This window comes from Apis dorsata, unplaced genomic scaffold, assembly GCF_000469605.1.
Source record: "Apis dorsata unplaced genomic scaffold, Apis dorsata 1.3 scaffold_34, whole genome shotgun sequence".
Lineage (NCBI taxonomy): Eukaryota > Metazoa > Arthropoda > Insecta > Hymenoptera > Apidae > Apis > Apis dorsata.
Genome location: NW_006263336.1, coordinates 402,293 through 428,791, shown reverse-complemented (window position 1 = coordinate 428,791; position 26,499 = coordinate 402,293). Strand labels below are relative to the sequence as shown.

Here is a 26,499-nt window from a genome sequence, read left to right as displayed (position 1 = left end):
GGAAAAAAAAAAAAAAAAAAAATGTTGGGTGCCAGTAAAATTGCAATCCAAATTCACCAGTTACAATGGAGAGAAAGATGCACAGATAGTTTCCATGGACAGCGACGAAGTGACTGCGTTTCGTGGACATTCACGTCTGCCAACGGGGAAGGCGTATTGCCAATTCATTAGGTGTTTTTACATTAGCTTTGTGCCAACTGGGCCAAGGGTCGTCATGGAAGGGTCTAGAAGAAAGGAGAAAAGAAGGAGAAAGGAGAAAGAATAAAATTTTCTAATTTGTCTTATTATTTTTCCATTGATCTTGAAAGATGGATTAGAAATGGAATACAATATCCTCTTTATTTCCTCTTTGATACACTTGATCAAGGACAATGTGAATATATTAGAACATAGTATGATCTCGAGTTCTCAAAATAAATTCACTCATTTAGCTTTACTGTTTGATGATTTCACGTGGTCGATTTCAACAGTATTTTATTTTTAATGATTGACATTTGGACGAAAATGTGAATAGTTTTTAAATAATGGTAGATATCAAAAATGTACTGGAAAAATTGTATTGGATAGAGATATTGAATCAGAGAAAATTTTGGAAAATTTTATTAATATATTGAAATGTATTAATACATGTTTTATTAATGTTTTAATGAAATTTTATTACTATGATATCATAATAACAATATATTCAACAAAAAATATCTTCATGAAAAAACATTATTTATAATTTTATAATTTACTTTTACATATATAAATGTAAATGCACATTCTACTAATTCTAAAAACATCAATTTTATCTGCTCTTGAATCTTACAAATCATATATTAAGAAGAATGAAATCATAACGTTATAAAAATTACTTCTTTTTTGAACTTTTTTGTTTTCCTTCTCTTCCTTTAAAAATAGCTGGATCGATAATATTTGTAGGTCCATTGTTCCACATGGAAGTAGAAATAGTCTCCATCGGTTCAACGGTAGAAGGAAGTAAATGAGGTCCAATTAAAAAATAGACTTGTTGTATCCATGCTGGAAGAGACAAACCAGCCACGCAACATTGCCACAATGGCAAACCCAAATGAACAAGCATCATACGAAAATATATAGTGAAATTTTCTGCTAAACGATACCATTTATTAGTATTCTCTCGATGTAACCAGATTGTTGGTGACTCCACTTCCGGTTTTATTCGATATACCAAATAGATCTTAGCAATTTCACTTTCTGGAAAGCATCTTGCTATTTCAAATATTTTGCAATCATTTTCCTGCAAATGAAGTGAAATTGCATTCTCAAGATCGGTAGAACTACCGCAAATGGTTTCATTGTCTGATTTATGGATGTCATTGTAAGATTCTTTCTTAGTAGCATCTGTTTGATAATTTTTAGAATTGTTTGTATAGCGTTTTAAAGAGGAAAAGGTGCCAATTTCCATATATCCTATGGGAAATTCTTCACCTGTATAAAATACATAAATTTTTTATGAAGATATTATTAATTTTCAAAATTGATAATGATATTAAATTATTTTAGTATAAAATATGTAATTTAATTATAATTTTCATTCATTTCAAAACAGAAATTAAAATTATGATGCTATTGAAGGAAATAGAGATAATGAAATAATTATTAACAACACATAGGATCTCAAGTAATGATCATGAAAACTGACAAAGAGGAAATGCGATAAGTTTAGAATAGAAGTTTAGAATTTTACCTGCTATCTCGAGATTCCACTGAAGCAGGAAGCCGTCGATGGAGGCGTAAAAGTTCTTAACATCTTCCGGGAGTGTACAACAATGGCGTTGTTCCCAGCTATTAATGACTGTAGTTTCACATCCGTTTCTACGATCGACTCGTACATTTTTTACGTATGGAAAACTTTCGAGAATCTTAACTACACCTAATGTAAGATTCTCGTAAAAAGAATCTTCCGTTACGATATCGACGAAGAAAGACATCGAGTTATATGTATTTTTTTTTTTAATATTCGTTCATCAATTTTTCCATAAAGAACGATTTCGAAAGATATTCCGAATCTTTATTAATTAAATATTGTATCGATCTTAATATTTAATAATTAAAAATTATTCTTTCGAATGATAAATATTTTTTATTTTTAAAAAATTCAGAAGAAAATATCTGAAATTATATAATAAAAATTTTTTATTATTCGTCGAGAAGAACGAATCGTTAAATTGCACTAAAATTAAATTATTTTATCAGTAAAAGGAAAACTTCGAAATTTTCAATCCAAAATAATTTCTTGAAAAACTATGTTTCATTATTGTTAGAAGAATTTTTCTCTTCTAATCAATATAATTTCAATTTTTAAAATTCTTCAAAACCAATTATTTTCTGATATTATCTTTTTTTCCAATCTATTTTATCTTATTACAATATACACCATTATTTATTTTTTTTCTTTTTTAACTAATTTTTTTTATGTATAAATTCTTCTATGAATAAAAAATTTCGATTTACAACAAGGAAATTTTAAATCGCTTATGAACGATTATAAAACCAAGAATAATCGTGCTAATGAATCGGACTGGTTTGATCCGTTGTTGATCGTCATGGTGACGGAATACGAAAGCGAACTACTAGTATATCCACTTTTCTCATATTCAAACGAACCAACAAGGGTTGTATCGAACGCTTGCGCAGGTTTACATTGCACGACAACTGTGGGAGAGGATGCAGGTGGAATAATTATTATGCACGCACGAGGGAGGTTCTTTTTAGAAACTATGCACCTCTTTTTCTTTTATATTTAATCATCATGAATAATTTTTAATATATCTATTATTTAACTATATACATATAAAAAAGAACAGTTGCTGGTGACGATTGAGAGTCGAGTTAAAAACTTCGATTCTAGAATTAAAAATATCTATTTATTTATTCTATATTTTGTTATATATATATTTTTTTTATATTTAATTTTTAAAAAATTTTTTTTTACTTTGAACAATTTATTATTCATTATATTATAAGTTATAAATTATTTTTCAAATATTTTCATTAAAAATGAAAGTAATAATATTTTTGAAATAAATATAAATTTATTTAAATATTTTATTTACTTGAAATCTATTAATTAAAATTTGTATTATAATAACTAAATCATGTGATTTTATAATTAAATTAAACATAATTAAACTAAATTAAACATAGAAGAATTAAAATATTAAGGATAAATATAAAAATAATTTTAAAAAATGTTAAAATTTTAATTTTGATTTATAATATTTTTTCCTTTATGTTCTTTTTTATGTTATTTTGTTTTATTGTTCACAGGAGATTTTCCTCCCTCTTTGCACTCTAGGTGTATTAATCGTTGTAAAAGTATTACCACCGAATCCAAACTATCCCGCAATGACAACACAAAGACAAGAAGGTGGTATATTCGAGACATTCAATGGCTACAAGAACAATACGATAGCTGTTGTTCCAAATTCAACAGAAACTTTGGTACATGTTGCTGTTATTATTATAACAATTTTATCTGTATTCTCAATGCTCAATTTCTATAATATTTCCATTTTAGGCCTTTTTAAATTCAATGAATGCTCTATGGTTATCAATGTGGGATTATCCTGGCAAGCTTCCTTTAAATTTCATGGTATTTGATACGAAGGATGATTTGCAAGCAGCATATTGGAGAGATCCATACAGCGTTCCCCTAGCAGTAATCTTCGAAGATTCTCAACCTATATCTCAACATCTCTTGTAATATTTAATAATATTTAATTGAAATAATCAATTGCAATAGCTAAAATTAAAAAATTTAAATGCAATTATCTAATTTACATTAGATATGAGATAAGAACAAATCCATCATATACGAATCCACCTTCGCCGACTGAATTGTATTCTGCCCCAGTTACTTGTCGGAAAGATACGAGCCACTGGTTAGGTGGTGTATTGTCAATAGAGACTGGTGGATCATGTCCTGCGAATAATTATTTGCACTCAGGTTTCTTGGCGTTACAAATGATAATGGACATTACAAAGATAAGAGTATGTTTCTTGATATTTTAGATTAACTCGTAATCGAAAAATATTTTATATTGATTTAACTCTCTATATTAACAATTTTCAGTTAGATACGAGGAATACAGATATAACAGTACCGGATATTAAATTAGAAATGTTTCCTAAAGAAGCTTTCACCGCAGGTAAAGATGTTAAATTACGAATCTTTTAAAATAATTTTTTCATCTTTCTACATATTGATTAAAAATTAATGGATTTTTTAAATTATATAATTATAATAATTATATAAATTAAAATTTATAAAAATAAATTAAGTTTATATTTAAACTTTTTTCTTTTTTTATTTTTTTATTTTTTTTGATGTTGTTTTTTTTTCATGTTTCTAAGAATATTTTTTATTTAGACTGGATGTTGGCCTTTAGAGTTGTTATACCACTTTTTATGGTCTTGGCCATTTCACAATTTGTTACTTATCTTCTGATCCTGATAGTCGGTGAAAAAGAAAAAAAGATCAAGGAAGGAATGAAGATAATGGGCCTAAAAGATTCGATTTTCTGGTAAGTAAATGAATATTATTTATAAAATTTTTTACATTAAAATATTAATATATAAAATATTAATAATATAATAGTATAATAATAACAATATAATAATATAAAATATTAATATTATATAATATAATATTAATAATATTAATATTAATAATATATAAAATATTAATAATATTAAATTAAAAAATTTTATTAAATTTATTAAATTAAATTAAAAAATTTTTAAAAACTAATTAACGTTTTTATTTCAGGTTATCATGGTTCATTATCTATAGTGTTTTTGTCTTATTACTTTCTGCCGTCGGAGTAATATTACTTTTTACACTACAAATGTTTCAGCACACACATTTTTTACCAATATTTCTTTTAGTAGTACTGTACAGTTTCTCTATAATCATGCTCGCTTTTATGATAACACCCTTCTTCGATAAATCACGAGTAAGTATTTTATTAATATTATTGTATTATTATATTATATTATTATATTATTATCGTTTTATTACTTTATTAAATTAATCTTAACTATTTTTATCAGACTGCCGGTGTACTTGGCAATTTTGCAGTCACAATAATGAGCTTGATGTACTTTATTCAAGTCTTTGTGAACGATTCTAGTTCTGTACCATTTTGGTTGGTTTCTCTTCTTAGTCCAACAGGAGTTGCTTTAGCTATGGATAAGGTTTGTATTGGAAGAAAAATAATGTATACGAAGAAAGAGAAATTCTATATAAAAATGTTTGTATTTTTTTACAGGCGCTTGTACTAGATTTGCAAGGAGAAGGAGTTAATTTTGACAATCTTTGGTCAGGTCCTGGTATACCATTTGGAGGAAGTCTCATTATGATGACATTAGACATAATTCTCTATGCTTGCTTAGCTTACTATTTTGATTGTGTCATACCAAGTATGTTATATTTTTAAAAATATACTTTGTTATTATGTCCATTAAATTATTAATATTAAATTAAAAATATTAAATATATAATTTAGGTGAATACGGAACGAAAAGAACTCCTTGGTTTTGCTTCACGCCTGAATTTTGGTGTCAAAGAAAAGCTCCACGGGTGAATTTTATTAAGAATAATAAAGAAACGAATATAAAAATAAAAAAAAATATATATTTAAAATTGTATTTATAGGTACCATCATCAAATGGTGAATCGAACTCTTTTATTCCTGGTGAAGAAACTAATCGCGATGTTGAACCAGTAGTACGTGAAATGAAAGGTCGTGAAGCAATTAGAATAGTTGATCTTTACAAATCCTATCAAAAGTGTCGTAAACCAGAAATTAAAGCTGTAAATGGTATTAATTTAACGATTTACGAAGGCCAAATCACAGCGATACTTGGACACAATGGAGCTGGCAAAACTAGTCTTTTTAATATACTAACTGGTTTGACTGCACCTACCGCTGGCACTGCCTTGATTTTTGGTTACGATGTTCGGGATTCTAATGATATGCAGATGATCAGAAGTATGACGGGCGTTTGTCCACAACATGACATTCTTTTTGATCTTCTTACACCTCGCGAACATCTTGAATTTTTTGCCGCTGTACGTGGTATTCCACGATCAATGATTGAACACGAGGTAACATGAACAAATTATATAAAAATTTTTTTTATAAATTATGAATAACAAATTGTTATATTTAATTATTTTTAGGTGAATAAAACTTTAAAAGATATCGATTTAACTGAGAAGGCAGATACTTTTGCAAAATATTTAAGCGGGGGACTGAAAAGGAAATTATCCGTAGGTATCGCCATTATCGGTGATCCGAAAATTATTATTCTGGATGAACCTACAGCTGGAGTTGATCCCTACTCCAGAAGACAGATGTGGTCTTTCTTACAATCTAGACGTCACGGAAAAGTGATTTTACTGACGACTCATTTTATGGATGAAGCGGATATACTAGCAGATAGGAAAGCAGTTATTAGTAAAGGAAAACTAAGATGCTGCGGTAGTTCTTTATTCTTAAAAAATAAATTTGGCATTGGATATCATTTAACGTATGTCCAACATTTATTAAAAAATAAAAAATGATATGATATAGTATAATTAATAAAAATATATTTGTTGATTTCTTATAGGTTAGTACTTGAAGGAAATGCAAGAGAACACGCTATTACTAGATTGGTAATGTCTCATGTTTCAAAAGCAGAAAAAGCGAGACGTCATGGCCGTGAACTGAGTTTTATTTTACCTCATAATTCAGTAGAAAGTTTTGCATCACTTTTTTCAGCTATAGAACATGAGATTAAAATTCGGTCAAGTAGATTAGGTATTAGTAGCTATGGAGTATCGATGACTACTCTAGAAGAAGTATTCTTACATTTAGAAAAAGATGAAGGTCCTGAATATACAATGGATAATTTATCAAAAAAAATGGTGCGCAATCGTGCATTAAGTAGATCCTTATCATTACAATCGAAAAGCACTTCTTATCAAAGCTTGCAAAATGAAGGTGTTACTGTCCAAAATGATGGTCAAGCAAAAGGTATATTCAATTTAATATTTTTAAAATATTAAAAAAATTATAATGTGTAAGATTATAATTTCATTTTTATTTCACTGTAGAGGCAGGAGATTTACCGGATGGAGTTCATAGTGATAGAAATCCTCCAGTTCTTGGCCTCGGATTAGACCCCATAAAAATTCGGCCTAATTTCATTCAAACCTTATATGCTATGCTTCGCCTAAGAATACTCAGGCTTTTTAGGAACATTCAATTATTGTATTTCACTATCGTTGCGCCTCTTTTTCTGATAGTTCTTGGCCTTCATTTACATAGCATTCAAACAGTCGAGGTCAAAATGCAGTCTCTTAAATTGAATAACGGTATATTTTGAAATAATTGTATCTTAATAAATAATTTTTATCTAGATTAAACATTTTTTTTTTTTTTTTTTTTTTTTTTAAAAATATTTTTGGAAACCAAAAAAAAATTTTTTAAAAAAAAAAAAAAAAAAAAAAATTTTAAATTTAGAAAAAAATTTTTTTTTAAAAAAAAATTTTTTTCTAAATTAAACTTTTTTTTTTTTTTTTTTTTTTTAAAAATATTTTTGGAAACCAAAAAAAAATTTTTTAAAAAAAAAAAAAAAAAAAAAAATTTTAAATTTAGAAAAAAATTTTTTTTTAAAAAAAAATTTTTTTCTAAATTAAACTTTTTTTTTTTTTTTTTTTTTTTTTTGCTTTTACAGATACTTATGGAAATCAGACAAAAATTTTGTACACAAATAGTACCGACCACGATATTACAGATTTAATCGATGGAATAGGACAAGATGTAAAATATATTAAAGAGTACCATGGAAATTTTGCAAATTTGTTAAAAATCGCACCACATGTTGCTGCTTTCAATATCAATGAATATAGTTTATCTAGAATCAATTTGATTATCGCATATAATGATACTATGCAACATTCTCTACCAATCTTGATAAATTTGTTATCAAATACCTATTATAGGTATAATTAATAGTTTAACAATATATCGCAAATTTAAATAATTGTATATAAAATTCATTTATTTTTTTCTAATTAGGTTGATCTCGGATAAAGATAATCTAACACATATTGAAGTTAAAACACATCCTTTCCAACAAACTTCTCAGCCACAAGAATTTAATATTGGCACAGCAAGTTCTGCTCTATTTATTGGAATGCATTTTATATTGTTACCAATAACCTTAGTTGTAGATATGGTTTATGATCGTGAAGTAAGATTTTTTTTTATTTTAATCATATTTTTAAAATAATATATTATTTGTTTTATTATTTTAAATATTTATATTATTTATTTATATTATATAAATAATTAATAATATTATATATTATAAAACAATATTATATTTATTGCTATATTCATTATATTCATATTTTTAGATAAAAGCAAAAAATCAACTTCGTGTTAATGGTCTGTCATTTTCTATGTACTTCCTAACATATTTTATTGTACTTATCGGCCTGATGACATTCATAAGTTTATGCATCCTTGGCATCATATTTGTCTTTGATGTGCCTTCGCTTCAAGAAATACCAGCTCTCATTACCTTAGGTGGTCTTCTGATGCTTTATTGTCCATCATCCATTCTATTTTCGACGTGTTTGAGTTATATTTTTGATAAGATGGATTCAGCTCAAAGCATTTTACCCAATATTGCTACATTCTTTGGACTTATACCATTTATACTAGTCACAACTCTTGATATGCTAGGTCTTAGTAAGTTATATTTCAAAAATTATTATTTATTCATAGAAATTCATTTATTTAGATATAACTTCCAATTTTTATTAAGAATTATATTTATAAATTAATATTGATTTATTAATAAATTTTTTAGGTGGGACGGCAGCATTCGTTTTACATGTAATTTTTTCTTTATTAAATACATTATACATACCATATGCTGCAGTATATTATGTAGAAAGAGTACATATAATGTGCTCTATTAATGCTGCTTGTCATCATCTAACTATGTCTGATTATTTAACTACGGAAATCATTTTAATGGCCTTTGGTGTGCTTCTGCACTGTCCAATGTGGTTTTTCGTGCTTTTATTATTAGATATTAAAAAAAGTGGTGGTAATATTGGCGACATATTGAAACATTTTTTGGTTAGTATAATCGATATAATAGATTAAAAAATTAAATAGATATTTAATTTATAAAATGAAAATTTCTTTTATCTTCATAGCGTAATGGTGGTTCAATTGGTGAAGAAATAATGGAAAACTCTGATATTGGAGAACATGAAGATGGAGATGTTAAAATTGAAAGGCAAAAAGTTTTTAATCTTATTACTTCATCATCTGTTCAAGAACCACCTGTAGTTTTAGTACAGGTATTATTTTTTATTACATATTATTTTATTTTTAATATTTTTTAATTTATTTATATCAATATATATATATAATTGAATTTACATGTCTATTAGAATTTAAGAAAAGAGTATCGACAAAAGGAGTCAGGATCATGCAGTTGCTGTTCGAAACAAGATGAAGAAGCTAATCAAATACAACGAAAAGTTGCTGTAAGAAATCTATCATTAGCAGTTGAACCAGGAGAAGTATTTGGATTACTTGGTCACAATGGTGCTGGCAAAACAACAACAATGAAAATTATCATAGCAGAAGAAGCAGCCACTCGAGGGAGGGTACAAATTGGTGGTCATAATATTAATTCCAGTATAACAGAAGCTTTTAAACAAATGGGATATTGTCCTCAACATGATGCTCAATGGAAGAATATTACTGTCAGGGAACATTTAGAATGTTACGCTGCGATTCGTGGTGTACCGTGGGGAGATATTGACAGGTGATAATAAGGATAATATTGACAGATATCGAATATTTCGAATAATATTGAATTCAAATTATTTTAATAATTATAAAATTTTTAAATATATATTTAGTTAAAAAATTATTGTAAAATAATAAAATACTTTATATTTCAGAATTGTAGATTTATATCTTACTGGTTTGCAAATTCATGAACATGCAGATAAACAAACTCAAGAGTGTTCGGGTGGAACTAGAAGAAAACTTAGTTTTGCTATGGCAATGATTGGAGGTCCAAAAGTTGTTTTAATGGATGAACCCAGTGCAGGAATGGATCCTAGATCTAAGAGATTTTTATGGGATACAATTCTTGCTAGTTTTCAGGTTTGTTTTTGTTAAAGTTTTTAATCTTTTTAAATATATGATTGTTGATAATTTTTTTATGAATAAATTTATTATACAACAGGGTGGTAGAGGTGCGATTTTAACTACTCATTCAATGGAAGAAGCTGATGCCCTCTGTTCTAGAGTGGGTATAATGGTAAAAGGAGAGTTAAGGTGTATTGGTTCTACTCAACATCTGAAGAATTTATATGGTGCAGGCTATACTCTTGAAATGAAACTTCTAGGTGGTGATTGTACACCTACCACACCTTCCGGTGATAGAATTACAAGTTTGAAGGAATTTGTTTCCAGTCTTTTTCCAGATGCAACTTTAGAAGAAAGTTTTGCCGATAGATTAGTTTTCGCTGTACCCCAACATGCAGTTAACTCGCTGGCCGAGTGTTTTATGCAATTGGAGAAAGGTAAACATCGAGTAAATAATTAAACCATTAAAAATTTTTATTAATTTAATAATTTAATTAATATTTCGAATTTTAGCCAAACTTGAATTGGATATTGAAGAATACAGTTTCAGCCAAACTACTTTGGAACAAGTTTTTCTTAAATTTTCTCACTATGATGAATCTAATTCGGGAGAATGATAACTCACACAAATGAATGTGTTTATTCTCACGTGTTGTATAGTGAAATACTCATGGAACTGCTCAATTTGTGCAAAAAGTGTAAAAAAATTATTCTTATTGGAAGAAGTGATTTGTTCTTTAATGTTCTCCCATAAATATTATTGAGAACGAAGTTAAAAAAAAGATTTCTGCATTCTAAATATCAAGAATATTCTAATAATTACAAAAGAACTTTATATCTTTGAGCAGATTTTGAAGATATAAATTTTGTTTTGACTCAACAATTCTGTGAATGAAAGAAAACATATTTTTACGTTATACATGATCGACCTAATCATTAAAAATATTAGATTAAAAATAATATTTTTTTTTGTGTCGATATATTATTGCATTGGCAGAATTAACAGTGACTTCCTGGAAGTAATTATTGTGAGATAAATGGACGCATGTATAAAAATTAATTGAGCTGTAAATAGAAAATCGTGTAATGTGAAAACTGTGAACGATTTATTCGATTATCAGCAAAAATGCAGTACTAATACTATTTAAATAGTAATATTCATAATTTTTAAATTACATTGTAATATAGTCTATTATTCGTTTCCTATGAATATTATAAATAGGTCTCACAAATAATATTGCTGTGGAATTGGAACGTTATCATCATTATAAGAATTATTATAAATATTATTAACAGCGAAAAAAATGCAAATCCAAAGATCAATATTAAATTTTTAAATATAATAATTTTTAAATATATTAAATTTAATGGATTATTTATCGATATTAATAAACATAGGAACACTTGTATATTCATTTATTAATATTTATTATTGCTCGCAATTATTTCGAATATTGTTGAAAGAAATTATATCTTATATCGTATCTTATATCTATTATTTAGAAAAGATGATTATATACAAAACATAATAGGTTGTTTAATTTGTGGATATAAGATATGTATTTATGAATATGTACTTCTTCAACTTATTTATCATTTTTTCTAAAATCTTTTGAATAACAAAAAACAAATCATAGGTTGTTAATCTTGCCTCAGTAGCACATAAGACGATAATAATTTAATACGAGACTTCTATAGTAGAGGCAATCGAAATTTGATAGGACAACTTGAATATGATAAAAGTATATTGCAAATAATATTTGATAATCTATATAAATAATTTAATAATTTTAAAAGAATTTTATTGACGTAAAATTATTTATAAATATTTTTAATTTTCTTTTCTATGTTGTAATTAAATTTTTTATCTTCTAAAGTTTTTATTTTTTCGAAAAATGCTTTAATTCTATTGCAATTTTAAATAAATGAAATAGTCTGATTAAAACGAGTTGAAACTAAGTAAAGAGTGAAAATAAAAAAAACAATAATTTTTTATTATATGCATATTTTACGTAAAAACGTATTAAATTAAATCCATTTTAAAAATAGATTAATAGTAGGATAGAAAAAGCTAGGTATCTTGTTTTATATAATCCGATTTCGAGTAAGCTTTATGCATTACAAATGAAATCAATTGAAAGGATAAAAAGAAAAGTTGAAAAAAAAATATATGGTCTCAAGTTTTCCTATTGGAAAAAAGATTTTTTTTAATATTTATGTGCGTACACTCGATCTTCCGTAATAAAAATTCCAAAAAATCAAACGGAAGAAATAAGGGTATTGTTTGGCGGACTGAACGAAATATTTTATAGATTATAGTGCATAGGTAGTCAAAAATAAAAATTTCATTGTAAGGGAATATTGATTTTTGTAAATAAAACTCGTTATAAGAAAGATATAGTAGGAAATGTAAAATGAAAAATTATACATGCGCTACTGTGCGTTCGCACATTTATAAGGGATTGTGTACGCACAACTCTCGTTCTAGCTAATATCACATGAATATAAAATTTAGTCAATTATGAAATTACATAAAGAAAAGGAAAACTGCAGATAATTTTATGAAAATTATGTATATGAATATATAATATATGCATATTTATATATGAATATATAAATACATATATATTTATATATTTATATAAAATATAACACATACATATGTGTATATCATTTTTTAAAAATACGATTATGTTTTAAGTATATCACAATTACAAGATGGGAATATTATAAACATTCCTAAAGATATTGTTGTGCTGCATTAAAAAGTAGATAACTTGCATTCACAAGTAATTATTTTTTTTATTTGTTTGTAGTTATACATGATATCTTCTTTGCTCACATTAATTGCCATTTTTTGGCTTTTCCTGTTGTGACTTGTTCATATTTGTCGAATTTTTATATCGATCGATATATATGTATATACACATATAATGTATTATATATATTAATATACATATGGATTTATATTTATATAATTAGAGAATTTGCAGTGAGAGACTACTTTTTAAATTTTCTCAGAATTATTAAACTAAATTATATAAATTTGCGAACTATTCAATATGTTCATAAATAAAACTTTTAATTTAAAATGAAAAACTCTCTTCTATATAAATAATTCACAATAACTTTTATATGAATTTTTATTATCACTGTAAAAATTAATTTTTATTTTTAAAAAGAAAAAATTTCTTTATAACAATAAGAAAAATAGTTACATTAGAAAATTAGAAAATTAACATGAAAATATAGAATTAATAATTAATATAATCATCTCTTTTACTGCAAATCTTTCAATTTATTTTAAAAATATTTATATTAATATCTCATAATATTGATTTAAAGTTTTTCTTCAACTTTGAGTGATTTTTATCATTACCAGGTAAAATTTTTTTGTACCATACATTTTTTTTACAATGTAACTATTAAAATATGTATAGAAATACAAGAAGCCATAAACATTATTTCATAATCAAACTTCATTTATAAATCGATTATAAAATCGATTTTCATTGGTATATATGATTTTGTAGAAATAATATATACATATATTCGTATCGAGATATTTATAAACTATTGTTAAGTCATCTTTCGTTTAATTGAAAAAATAGACGAAAAAAATTCACACACTCACACATATACACGATCACATACATAATCACACATGCATGTATGCACTCATGCACTGGCGCGCGCGACCGGTCATCTGATAAGGATTTCATGCTTTTAATAGACGCACTTATACACTCAAAAACATTAAGAGAGAAAGAGACTCATATATAGGTACAATTATTTAAAAAAATGCGATTATCATCAATAAAAACTATACGTCAAATATACATCCTATCGATGAACGGTTGACTTTGCGGAACTACATATTTGTTATGTAAAGTAAATGTAATCAATTGGTTAAATGGAAGCTTTTTCACCAATAAAAAGAAATCAGTTAAACATTTACAAAGTGTCCTTTTTCAAGCGTTTCATGTTTTTTAAAATTAGAACATAATAAAAAAATAAGAAATGTACACATAATTGCGAAAATGCTTCTTGTTTTTCAAATTAATTCATTGTTGTTTAATATATAACTTTAAAATAATTTATAATGATCCAATATACATTTGATCTAAGTAGTATTTGATTAGTAGTGTTATGTTCTATTTAACAGAATATAGAGATAAGTATGATTTTTTTTCAAAATTTTCATTTTCGTAAAATATAAATCATAAAAGAATGTTACAAATTTTTTCGATTATTAATTAAAAAGTTTTGTTAAACTAATATAATTGCTTGTTTTTGAGCACAAATATTTGAATAGAATTATTACAAATATAGTGTTATGGCTTCCGATTTTCAAATTTTTTTATTTTATCTATTTTCTTTTTAAATTTAAGTTATTTGTACATCTAAACATCTACATAAAATAAATTTTTTATGTTTTCAATTATAAGATTTTTGAAAATTATTTGTTTAAAAGCAAAGCACTTTTCATACAAATTGTAATGATATATTAAAAAATATTAGAAAATTATGAAAAAAAATACTATATCGAGATATAATTAGATTAATTATAATTAGAGTATTATTTATTATATTAATTTATGTAGTAATTTATTTCTAATTTATTTCTTAAAGATTTTTAAATAAAAAAAATTTATATAATTTTTTTATACAATTTAAAATACAATAATTTTCATTAAATTATAATTATAATTTATTTTAATTTAAATAATTTAAAAAAAATTTTATATTTTATGCATAAATTAATAATATCTTATATTTTACTAAAAAAGTATTTTGATTATTACATATAGTTAGCATAAATTCTTAATATAAAATAATTATTACGAAGTATTAATTATTATATTTGTCCTCCATTGATATTTTCATGTTTTTACGTACATATATACATGTGTACTTAGATATATATATATAAGTTCTTATATATTATGTGCTTTTTATTGAAAAAGACACTTGCATATAATGAAAAGTGTTCGTTATATAATTCGTAAAATGCAAGATATCAAAGGATTTCCGATTACCTTTTAATAATAGTGAGTCTCTTTTAATAAGATATTTAGATAATTTATTTATTAATAATTGCCGACGATAATGATAATAATTAACTCTGTAAAAGGACGTTAGGTCCCTCGCTTCAGATAAATAAATTTATAATATTAAATTTATTGTATTATTGTTATATTGCAATAAATATATATATACAAGATGATTTATAAAATTATAGATAAAATGTTATTTATAAATTTTTTAAGGATCTTATAATTAATAAAATACTTGTTAATATGAATATAATATATGTAACTAAGTAAATTCAATTTTCATAAAATATTTTATAGTTCTCAATGCTGCACATTTTTAATGTTTTCAATTAAAGTTTTAAAGTTTTAAATAAGTTTTAAATAATAATTTTAATATATTTGTAGGACATCTTTAGATCAATTTTAAAAAGTAAAACAAACACAAAAGTTGATATACAAAAATGTCAATTAAAATGTATGTATTTAATTATCAGCAATTTAAGTTTACACGAGAAAATGAAGCAAAAATAAAACATAACAGTGTAATAATAATAATAGAAATAATGTGACTTTACTCTCTTTTCATTTCATTTTTCTAATAAAAACTTAAATTGCTTATAATAATTTAATAAATAAACCTCAATCAATATTTTTATATTTATGTATTTTATATTTTATATAATGGTTTTATCAATTATTTCAATCAACTTAATCTTTTTGAAAATATTTAATTTTTCATTTTATTCATTAAGATGTTATTCAAAAAACATATAATTCATAAACATAGAAGTTACTTAAAAATATATACAATTTAATTATAATAATTCTTTTTTACTTTCAAATTACTTTCTATTTTATTTTCTTCAAAACAGTTTCTAAATTTATAATTTATATTCAGATAAAAATATTTTAAAATATTATTATGTAATCTGTAATATTCTAATTTATTATGATAATCTTATATAAATGCAATAACATAACTTTTGTTTATCATAATAACATAATAAAATCTTAATCATAAGAACTTATGAAAATATATATAATTTAATTTCTTAAAAATGCTTAATGTAAGTATATATTTTTAGTTACAGATATTAAATATTAATAGAATTAAATATTTATTATTCCTATTAATATTTAAATACAAGAAAGATTGTTTAAATATTATATTGTTATCATGAAAAAAAAATTTTAATTACAATTATTAAAATTAAGATAATAGATTCTTATGTATCTCAGGAAACATTTTTTATTATGTAACTTGATATATATATATATCATTTTTAATTTTTTTAAAAAATGGCATAATTAATTATTATGAATCATTAAAAATATGATTTAAAAGATATATTCTATTTATATTTTAAATCATTGATACATATCTTTTGGTCTTTGTTACAAAATATAAATTACATCATTAAATGATGATTATCATTTTATTTTTACATTTAGGTTTGTTTTCTTGATTTAGCATGTCTGTTTATAGTAATACATATAGTAATACATCATACAAGCGATATTTTCAAATTTTTTTTATTTTTTTAATTAAAATATTTATTAACAAAAATAAAAAAAAATGACATTATATTAGACAAAATATAAAATTCAATTAAAGAAATAAAATTCTTAAAATTAAGCTTTTTTTTTTTATTTTTCAGTTATATATTTCATATAATTTCGATATAATAAATTACATTTCTACTTTTTTAATAGTTCAATAATCAGGAAAAAAGATAGTATCAAGTGATTTTTAAAACTGAAATTTTCTCAATATATTTTAAATATAATTGTTCATAAAAGAACAATTATAAAATAAATGTCTTCATTTTTTTATGAAATTATAGTATATACTTTAAGCGTCTATTTATAATATATTACAATATTCCATTTCAAATTAATCCAATTGTTAATTCAAATTTATTCAATTTCCATAAATGGAAATCAAATTGAATTTTAAATCTAAAATTATTACATTTCATTTATTACATTTCAGTATTCCAGTATTCTCATTGTTATTATCAAAAAAAAAAAACATTTCTTACAAAATTTTACTTTACATGAGATCAGAATTGAAAAAATTATAATTAGTTCAAAAAAATTACCACAAAATGATTAAAAAATGCAGTATTTTTTTTTTATATTACATTCGACTAAATAATAACAATTTTTTACATATTTTGTTTCTTTTCAGTTTCTTTTTTCACAAGACGTGCAATTGTATTTTTCATTTACCAATGATCACGAGAATAAATAGAAAGTATAAGAAAAAAATGCACATCATAATAGTAAGAAAAATTTATACAATTGAATTAAGAGATATTAATATGAATTTTAATAATTTAAATTTTTCTTCTTCATGTGGAGAGATATAGACGATGATAATCATTAGCTCCAAAAGCGCAATTACATTTTGGACATTTACGTTGTCTAGTTTCATATCGTGTACGTAAACAATCCCAACAAAATACGTGAAAACATTTTGTTAAAACAGCATCTTTACGCTTAACTTTACAAGATGGACAAGTAAGAGTTTCTTTATATTCTCGAAGTTCCTCAGCCATTACTTCATCCAATGTTTCTGCAAGTTCTATTTTTTTCATTCTTTCAACTTTACGTCTTAATTGAGCTATTTCTTCCTATAATGAAATATATATGAGAATAATTAAATTTTAATTAACTTATAAAATTTTTTATAATAATATAAGAATTTTAGATTACCTGTAATCTTTTTGTTTTGTATGCTTCTGCTTCTAAAGAACTCGTTTTTTCAGCTACAACTTGTTGTGCTTCTTTCATTTGAGAATGGTATTTTTCTAAATAAGACAATTAATATTTTTCTATTTTTCTATTGTAATTATTAATTAAATATATATAATATTACAAATATAAATATCTTTAAATAAATCTCTTACCAAGATGAAGTTTTAAATCAGCTGCAGATTGAGCACTTTCAATAGCTTTCCGCTTATGCATTTCCATTGCTTGTTGTCTCAAAGCTAATTCCTTTTCAACAGTTGCAAGTGAATTTTGTAAAAGACGTTCTTTTTCTTCTAATTTACGAACAACAACATTAGCAGCTTCAACTTGCGTTGTTAAGGTAGAAACTTGTTCTTTCAAAACGTCTTTCTCCTCTCTAGCCAATTTATGTAATTGGTTACTTTTTATCCTTTCTGTCATAAGTTTAAAATTCGCATCATCCTTTTCACGTAATTGTTGAATCAATCTAGAATTTTGTTCTTGCATATCTTCAAAAGCTTGTCCAGTTACTTCCATTTCATTCAAAAGAGCCTCTTCTTCCTGAAACCACACACAATTCTGTTTAGCATTACCAATAGTTCATAGTTTTAAATAAGACTTATGTTTTATAGAATTTATCAAATATATAAAGTTACCTGCTTTTGAGAAGCAACTTGACGCTGAAGAGTATATGCTTGTTCTTCTAATTTTTTAATCTTTATTTGTGCGTCTTCATCTGCCAATTTCTTACGTTCTTCTCTTTTACTTTCCTAAAAAAAAAAAAAAAAACTTATTGATAAAATTTTTAAGAAATATAAGACTTTAAATTATAATTTAATGGTAAAAGTACTTGAATTTTTTTTAATTGTTGACGTAATTCATCTAATTCTGCTCTTGTTTTCCGTTCAGCTGCCATTAGTTGCACTTTATCTCTTTGTTCTTTTCCAACACCTTTATACATGTCCAACAATAATTTCATTTCTTTCATTTCATTCACAGCTTTCCTGTAATTAAAAGGATTAAATATAAATAATAAATAAATATAAATTATAGTGAAACAATACACAACATACTTAAGTTGTGCTTTTAAATCTCTAACAAGCTCCGATTCTGCTACTTTCGTATCTTTGGCACGATGAGCAGGATCGCGATGTTCAGTTTTTATAGTTTCTTTCTTTATGTCTTTTTCGCGTTTAATATCTTTCTCTTTTTTTAAGGTTGGAGACGTTAAAGTTAAGGAATCCGGAGTGCCCTTATTTCCTTCTCCTTCTCCAACCTCAATAGTTTCTATTTCTTCTTCTCCAGATTCTCTTTTTATTGAAACTCCACTCTCCTCCTTTATCTAAATTAATATAAAATTTTAAAGAATTATTTTTATAATATGAAAAATATCAGATTCAATATAAAAAAAATATGTTAAAATAATTTATTACCTGTGTTGAACCTGGAAGAGAATTCGATGCATCTTCTTCTTTTCCACTACCATCTGAATTATTGCCCTCTTTATTTTCTTGAGATGTTTGTTGACCTAATTTTGTCGTCAATTCCTCAATTTCTTTTTTTAACTACAATAAACGTATATCAACTGTAAATACTTTTATTCTGTTAATCTATTTTTTTTTTAAATATAATGTCAATAATATACATACTTTTGGTATCTCTGATGAAGCTTCTTTATATTTTCGTTTATAACGATGAACTTCGCCTTTAAGTTGTTGATTATGATTCTGTAAAGATGTAATCAAATGTCTCATTTCTCGATTTATCGGTCCTGTTTGTTCATTTGCTGCTAAATTTTGTTCAAATTCTATTCTTAACATTTCATATTCTTTTCTTAATTGAGCTAAAACATCTTCCAATTGTATACATTCTCCACGTAATTTCTTTTGTGCCATTAACTCTTCACTCTAAAGATATTAATGAATTTATATAATTTTGATAATTTTATGAAAAAAAAAAGTACATTTACCTCCATCATTTCAATATGACGTAAATGAGCGTTCTTGCTAGATTGCAATTGCTGACGAGCATCATCTAATTGCGTTTTTAATTGCATTGATTCATTATATAATACAGAAAATTGTGATTGTAAACATTTATATTCTGTTGTTTCAACAATTACTGATTCTGGAAGTTGTCGTATCTGTAAATATAAAATATCTTTCAAAGTAAAAATAATACTTGAACATAATATGATCATATAATTTTCTACTTAATTTTTTTTTTTACATTATATTTTATCTATTAATTATTTATTAATATAAAAAAGTAAAACACAAGAAATCAGCAAAAGCAAATACAATATAAGTATTTATTGCACATGACATTAATTTACATTCTATACTGAGTATCATAAAAGTGTATACAAAAACCAAAGAACTCACATCCATTTTTAATTCTTCTACTTCTTTCAAAGCATCGCGGTGTTGTTGATGCAGTTTATCCAATTCTTGCAGCCTATTATTAGCTAACTCTCTGGTTTCTTCCAATTCTCTTTGTAAATCTTCGAGCTATAAAAGATATAATACAAAATAGAATTAAATATATAGGTATAATGATTTTAATAAAAAACCATCATATAATAAAATATAATAATTATTTATTGAAATATTATTATTATTATATATTATACCTTCGTTTGTGATACACTTGATGCAACTAAAGTATTTGGTTTGTTACTTCCTTTTTCATCTGTACCATGTATTTGTTGAAATGCTTTTAATTTCTCAATTGCTTCTCCAAGATGATGTTCTAATTTATCATTACGAGCTCGTACTTTATTCAATTCATACTGAAGATCTTCTACTTGATTACAAAGTTCTAAAGCAAATGTATCTTTTGCTGTTATGGTATCTTGTAATTCTGACATCTGTGAAGAAATATACTTATTAATATATAATTTAAATATTACTTATTAAAATAAATAAAAAATTATTTTACCTTTAATGAAATGGTGTGGTATTTTTCGTGAAGTTGTATATTTATTGCTTGAAGATTCCTATTTTCCATTTGTATTTCAGCATTTGCTCTACGCACTACTTCATCAATATTAGGTGCTTCCTCTAAATATAAATAATAATTTTTCATAATAAATTTATTATTTTTTAAAAATAAATATTTTTTTATTTTAAAATATATTTCAATAAAATACCTCCATCAAACTCTCCTTTAAGTGCAAGAGTAATTTTTTCATTTCTTTGAGAAAGACGGTCAAATGCCTGTACAACTTTAGAAACAGCACGTTTAGATACTTGAACACGATTTGCTAATTTATCATTTAACTCTTCTTTGTCCCATGAAGAAAGCTGCATGAGAAATGATGTTGTAGCTTCACTTTCATCTATAATTATGTTAAAACATTTATTATAAATTATAAAAATCTAGACATTTAATAAATGCAATTATCTAGATTTTTTTACTTTTATTTTCAGATTCATCAGCTGTTTCAGCATCAAATCTTTGAAGTAATATACGTATATCTTCATTTAATTGATTCCAATAACGATTAACAACATTAAGCACTGCATCATCTTGCATTTGTCGTATTTCCAACTGTTGAATTCGTTCTCTTAATTCAGCTTCTACTCTATGACGCTGTTCTAATCTCTAAAAGATCAAAATAATGTAATATAAAAAGAAACTATGAATATAATTTTATATTTTGATCAAAAAAAAATATAAAAAAAATAATCAATTAAAAAATTAATCTTTATTATTGTAAATAAATAATTAAAATCATATAAATAAAAAATATAATTAATTAATTAAAATTTTGATTTAATATCTAATATTATATTAATATATATTATTATAATATTAAAATATATAAAATAATAATAATCTTATCTAAATATATATTATGACTTTTTGATCATTAACAATCAAACAAATATGAATAATATTACATGCTTACATAATAAATTAAATTTGATATTATTAATAATAAACACTACTTTTATATAATATCTGCATTTATAATGAATAATCATTATAATTATTATAATTATAATATTAGTTGTAAAAAATGAGAATTGTTTTATTATAAAGATTATATTATAATATAATATATTTATTATAAAGATTGATATGTTAAAATGTAATCTTATGGCTAATATTTTTCAAACATTGCAAATTCATATATAATTTTATAAATGTGTATTTGACAACTAACCTGAGCTAATTTTTTATTTTGAAACTGTAAAACTTTCATATCCATTTCTTCAAGAGTTGAAATAGGTCCGATTAAAATCGGTTCGAATTGAACTTTTTTAATAGGTGGCTGGGAACCCGAATCCCCACTTTCTGCAGGTCGCTTTGACATTTTGCTGCAAGCGTTTTTTCCTGTCTGAAAATTCAAATATATAAAAATTTAAAAATGAAGAACAAACACTTTGTATCTAATTTTTATTGCTTACAATTTTTGAAATTTTATTATTGATCAAAAGAATCCATACCTCGTAACGTATACTAATACCACCAGCGATCCTCTCCACAAATATCTTAAAGTTTCGATATCACTATGTCATTTTTAGATATCTAAAACCTGTCGAAAAGATTATTTTCTCGACAGATCTTTACATTTTTATGAAAACGGTCGACAAAAAGTACTATGCAGAGTTAGAAAGAAGTCTCATGGGGCAATATAGGGGCAAAGGGAATCCTCCCCTCTTTTGCTCATGGACACGCGGTGTTATATGATCGTCTCTGTAAATGTGACATTTTCGGCCAATATGCGTGCTTATTTATATGATTGTGTTAGTTCTATCAGAAATAACCAATCAAATTCGCATTCCTTTCGAATGCTTTCTTTTCAATCTACATACATGCTTATAACGGAAGCCGCCATTATATCATATTGCATACGCGGCAAATCAAAAAATAAAGCGAAAACATCATTCACCATGATTATAGAGATTAAATAGATAAGAAACATAGTTATGATTTGCATTTTCATTTGGATTCTTAACTATATATTGTATGTCCATTTGATGTAAATTGAATAAATTAAGAAAGATAAATAACATCATCTTATCATATCAATTAAAGGAAAAATAAAATAAAACATAATATGTGTAAGTGCAGATTTATTTTAAAATCAAACATTTCATTTAAGAATGATTACTTATATATTTCTTATAATATTTCCATTATTTCTTCAAAACATTTTAATCGAAAATATTATTATGCATTCAATTTATAATAATTTATTTTATAGATTTTAAAATTATAAATTTATCAAGAAGACGAATAAATACAATAATAATTAATGTGTTAATTCTATTTTTTAATAGAGGATACAATTTTTATTATATTTCCTTTATTTTTAATTAATTATCATACGAATAAGATTAAAAATAAAATTAAAATAATAAGATATCAATTCAAAAATCATTTCTAACTACAGATTATAATTGATAGAGACATTAAAATATCTATATTAAAACCTAACCTATCTGAAAACTTTGAATTATAAATTTTGGTTCCAGATTTTTAATTTTTCTAATGAATATACCTACATTATGTAATATGTACAAAAAATCATAATTTTGCATAATAATAATATATTTTTATTAATTTACTATCACTTTTCAAAAAAAAATTATATTTCAACAATACAGAAAAATTTCATTTCATCTTCATTTTATAATATTTTTAAAGTATAAATTATAATATTATTTTTTATAATATATATATATTATATATACATATAATTATTAATTATAATTTATATTACTACTAAAACTACTACTATTACAATAATAAACATATATATTATATGTTATATTATATTTTATTATATATCTATTTTTTAAAGTGAAATTTTTGGCTATTTTTGAAAATTTATCATGATTTAATTGAAATTTTTTCAAATTATTTCATTTTAAAAACAAGATTTTTAACAATTCAAAAGTTAAGATTCAAATTTTGCGAAAAACATTTTAATATAACATCTCTTCGTTACCGATATAGTATAACATAAAATTATAACATTAAAATAAACTGAATTGTATACTTGTTACTATAAGAATATCTTAAAATTTTTTTTATATTATTGATATTCAAAATATTTATATTATGTTATACTTAAATTCTCTATATTTTATATTTTTTATTTGCATTCAATTCCAAAATTATAATGATCAAAGTTATAATAATAACAATATCAATATTATATTTAATATTTATCATTGTAATTTCGGTCACAATTTCAATCACAGGATTTCATTTTCATAGATCCGAAGGATTTTTCTATGAAAATGAGAGATATGGAAATGAATTAATTGTATATGTGAATATGATATAGGATATTATGATATAGGATAAAAATCATAGAAGATTTATTTTATTTTTAATTATTAGATGATACATGCAAATACAATATGAAATTAATAAAGATAAATTTAAAGTAATAATTTATTCGGATATATTGAATTTTGTTATAATTCTATGTTTTGTCGGTAATATTGAAAATGATACTAAAAATGATAAAACATATTTGCAATATTTTGGATTTTAATTTTTAAATTGTCAAAAGTCTTTTTTCTAAACATCATGTAAAATGAAGCTATCTTCAAAGTTTCAGTCAAATTGGATGTGACAGGCTTTCGAAATTTCGCTTATATTGAACCGATAATGTCACGTATAACATGAAAATGGTAAGATAATTCAATTCAAGGATAATTAAAAACATGGGATGCGAAGTTTTATAAAACGAAGATATAATCTGCACCTTATTTATAGTTGGTATTTAAATAATTTTTTGTTCATATAAATTAAGAAATAATTTATTTAATCATTAATAAGAAGCATATTATTTCATGTAAAAATAATTTGTTTGTATTACAATGTAATACTTAATATATAATTTCCTTATAAATAAATTTAAAAAATTAATTCATAGGTTAAACATTAAACGTTTCTATAGAAACTTGAACTGATTCATTCATGTATAGATCAAACCTGAGAATCCGTCGCTTTAACAAAACATTATTCCTTCGTATGTGTTTTCGAAATTAAAAAATAAAATGAACAATCGTCCACTTGAATTAGTTCCTCCACCTCCATTAAAGTTTACTTTATATCAGTGGCATCTAAATAATCGTCATAGGTATGAATATTCAATGATAAACAATAATATCGCATCTTTTCTTTCATCTAAGTTTTAAATAATAAAAAAGACAAAATAATTGAACATAAAAAGTATTTACTAGGTATCGATGTTCGGAAGCACAGCAAGAATTAGCAGATCGATTACTTAATGAATCTCAACGTATTTGTGAATTGAGTTCTGAAACAGTAAAAAATAATAAAGAAGAAACAGATCATAGACTTAAAGAAAAAATTGGAGATATAGAATTCCGTAAAAAGGAACTATTACGTATAAGGAAAGAAGTTATCCTTGAAATTGATACTTTATCGATATATAAGGAACGTATTATGGATGCTTTATCATCCATAAGGAAAAGTGCTCTTATTATTTGCGAAAAGTGTCTCGTTTTTAGGTAAGATTTAATAAATAGAGAAATAATTGTTCAGCAAATATTTTTCGAAATCACATTGAAAATATAAATTAATATAATTGGTGATATAATAATTGGTGATTTGTATGCATATGAAACTGTTAAAGAAAAATATATCTATTTTCATTAATTTAAATAGATTTTTGAATAAATCAAATAATATGATTTTCTTCATTTGATTAAGTATAATCTACATCTTAATCATTAAAATATTTTAAATTTCTTATAAGAATTGGACCACAAAATTTAATAAGTAGTATTTTTATTGTTATTTTAACTATAGAGAACAAAGATTAGGAATTGATTTAGTTCATGATGACGTTGAAAAAGAATTGATAAAAGAATGCGAAGTAATTAGGGGTGTCGAAAATTTATTAGTTCGAACTTTAGAACAAACTCAAGAACAAATACGTCGATTAAAAGCGACACTTTATTATATGGATCACGAACTTGAGGATAAAGAAAATAATTTACGTATTGACAAACATAATTTAACATTAAAAGAAACTAGTTTAAATTTAAGCATTTATCATGGCAGTTCACGACTTGATCCATCGTAAGTATCATTTTTTTTAGGTTTTTTATTCATTTTAATTTTATTTATAATTTAAATTTATCTGATTTATTAAAATTTATTTTTATTCATTAAGAACTATCGAATTGAATGAATGGGAAATGCAAACTAATAACAATATCATGACAGCTTCGAAAGAAGTAAATTGTGCTATAACTTTGCGTTGTTATATCGATACGATTATAAAACAAGCAATTGATGATCTAAATGAACAAAAAAATGCTACTAACGAAGCTTTCAGACGCCGCATCGAAGAAACCAAGGAAGCAAAAACAAAATTAGAATTACAGCATTCTGAGGTGTGTGTATAATATAATCATAGATTTTTAATTAAAAATTATAAAAATAGCTGACATTATATAAATGCAAACATAAACATTATAATATATTTAGTAATTCGAATGCAAGTCAAAAAAATATTTAATAAAAAA

At 24.2% G+C, this 26,499-nt stretch overlaps 4 protein-coding genes and 1 long non-coding RNA gene across 8 annotated transcripts in view; 2 read left to right on the top strand and 3 right to left on the bottom strand.

Annotated features, from left to right (window-relative positions):
* The window catches only part of LOC116186112, a 3,696-nt gene extending 3,319 nt beyond the window's left edge, over window positions 1-377 (bottom strand). Inside the window, exon 1 of the long non-coding RNA XR_004151059.1 lies at window positions 58-377. This is a non-coding gene — a long non-coding RNA (uncharacterized LOC116186112). The remainder of the gene's footprint in view (window positions 1-57) is intronic.
* Window positions 1-11,532, top strand: part of LOC102674594 (ATP-binding cassette sub-family A member 5-like) — a 26,560-nt gene extending 15,028 nt beyond the window's left edge. Inside the window, exons 5-26 of one of the 2 annotated variants that reach the window (XM_006608339.2) lie at window positions 3,295-3,468; window positions 3,545-3,726; window positions 3,813-4,017; window positions 4,100-4,175; window positions 4,397-4,550; window positions 4,796-4,982; window positions 5,080-5,223; window positions 5,298-5,448; window positions 5,535-5,608; window positions 5,684-6,136; window positions 6,212-6,561; window positions 6,643-7,049; window positions 7,130-7,390; window positions 7,753-8,020; window positions 8,097-8,271; window positions 8,438-8,774; window positions 8,896-9,170; window positions 9,251-9,397; window positions 9,491-9,870; window positions 10,010-10,217; window positions 10,300-10,639; window positions 10,716-11,532. In XM_006608339.2, coding sequence (XP_006608402.1) covers window positions 3,295-3,468; window positions 3,545-3,726; window positions 3,813-4,017; window positions 4,100-4,175; window positions 4,397-4,550; window positions 4,796-4,982; window positions 5,080-5,223; window positions 5,298-5,448; window positions 5,535-5,608; window positions 5,684-6,136; window positions 6,212-6,561; window positions 6,643-7,049; window positions 7,130-7,390; window positions 7,753-8,020; window positions 8,097-8,271; window positions 8,438-8,774; window positions 8,896-9,170; window positions 9,251-9,397; window positions 9,491-9,870; window positions 10,010-10,217; window positions 10,300-10,639; window positions 10,716-10,819 — 5,052 coding nt within the window. In that variant the 3' untranslated portion in view covers window positions 10,820-11,532. The remainder of the gene's footprint in view (window positions 1-3,294; window positions 3,469-3,544; window positions 3,727-3,812; window positions 4,018-4,099; window positions 4,176-4,396; window positions 4,551-4,795; window positions 4,983-5,079; window positions 5,224-5,297; window positions 5,449-5,534; window positions 5,609-5,683; window positions 6,137-6,211; window positions 6,562-6,642; window positions 7,050-7,129; window positions 7,391-7,752; window positions 8,021-8,096; window positions 8,272-8,437; window positions 8,775-8,895; window positions 9,171-9,250; window positions 9,398-9,490; window positions 9,871-10,009; window positions 10,218-10,299; window positions 10,640-10,715) is intronic. The other variant, XM_031512421.1, reaches the window with a different exon arrangement.
* On the bottom strand, window positions 745-1,993 carry LOC102674468 (tubulin polyglutamylase complex subunit 2). The gene is made up of 2 exons (XM_006608338.2): window positions 1,712-1,993; window positions 745-1,452 (listed from the first exon to the last, which is right to left on the bottom strand). The coding sequence occupies exons 1-2, from the start codon at window positions 1,953-1,955 to the stop codon at window positions 854-856; spliced, it is 843 nt and encodes a 280-aa protein (XP_006608401.1). The 5' UTR covers window positions 1,956-1,993; the 3' UTR covers window positions 745-853.
* A 5,749-nt stretch (window positions 11,533-17,281) lies between the features above and the next one.
* LOC102672740 (E3 ubiquitin-protein ligase Bre1) lies at window positions 17,282-22,707 on the bottom strand. 2 transcript variants are annotated; one of them, XM_006608324.1, is made up of 16 exons: window positions 22,429-22,707; window positions 22,146-22,319; window positions 21,394-21,580; window positions 21,126-21,314; window positions 20,915-21,036; window positions 20,607-20,843; window positions 20,359-20,484; window positions 19,944-20,117; window positions 19,624-19,881; window positions 19,408-19,539; window positions 19,048-19,316; window positions 18,825-18,978; window positions 18,631-18,744; window positions 18,151-18,553; window positions 17,957-18,051; window positions 17,282-17,874 (listed from the first exon to the last, which is right to left on the bottom strand). In XM_006608324.1, exons 2-16 carry the CDS (start codon window positions 22,293-22,295, stop codon window positions 17,593-17,595), a joined length of 2,892 nt encoding a protein of 963 aa, XP_006608387.1. In that variant the 5' UTR covers window positions 22,296-22,319; window positions 22,429-22,707; the 3' UTR covers window positions 17,282-17,592. The 2 variants fall into 2 exon arrangements, with proteins under 2 accessions (XP_006608387.1, XP_006608388.1); XM_006608325.2 differs by having other exon boundaries at window positions 18,151-18,535.
* A 1,819-nt stretch (window positions 22,708-24,526) lies between these two features.
* LOC102672964 (tektin-1) overlaps window positions 24,527-26,499 on the top strand; it is a 3,050-nt gene continuing 1,077 nt past the window's right edge. Inside the window, exons 1-5 of one of the 2 annotated variants that reach the window (XM_031512138.1) lie at window positions 24,527-24,630; window positions 24,876-25,082; window positions 25,186-25,476; window positions 25,778-26,050; window positions 26,145-26,367. In XM_031512138.1, coding sequence (XP_031367998.1) covers window positions 25,000-25,082; window positions 25,186-25,476; window positions 25,778-26,050; window positions 26,145-26,367 — 870 coding nt within the window. In that variant the 5' untranslated portion in view covers window positions 24,527-24,630; window positions 24,876-24,999. Of the gene's footprint in view, window positions 24,631-24,839; window positions 25,083-25,185; window positions 25,477-25,777; window positions 26,051-26,144; window positions 26,368-26,499 lie in introns of those variants that run through there. The other variant, XM_006608326.2, reaches the window with a different exon arrangement.

Excerpts from the sequence above, each read along its gene's own strand:
- LOC102674468 (XM_006608338.2), bottom strand. The coding sequence starts at position 1,955 with ATGTCTTTCTTCGTCGATATCGTAACGGAAGATTCTTTTTACGAGAAT. Across the intron at positions 1,453-1,711 it reads GTGGAATCTCGAGATAGCAG|GTGAAGAATTTCCCATAGGA; the intron begins GTAAAATTCTAA and ends TATTTTATACAG.
- LOC102672740 (XM_006608324.1), bottom strand. The coding sequence starts at position 22,295 with ATGTCAAAGCGACCTGCAGAAAGTGGGGATTCGGGTTCCCAGCCACCT. Across the intron at positions 19,540-19,623 it reads CTTCATCAGAGATACCAAAA|TTAAAAAAAGAAATTGAGGA; the intron begins GTATGTATATTA and ends CGTTTATTGTAG. Across the intron at positions 18,979-19,047 it reads GATTTAAAAGCACAACTTAA|GAAAGCTGTGAATGAAATGA; the intron begins GTATGTTGTGTA and ends TTTTAATTACAG.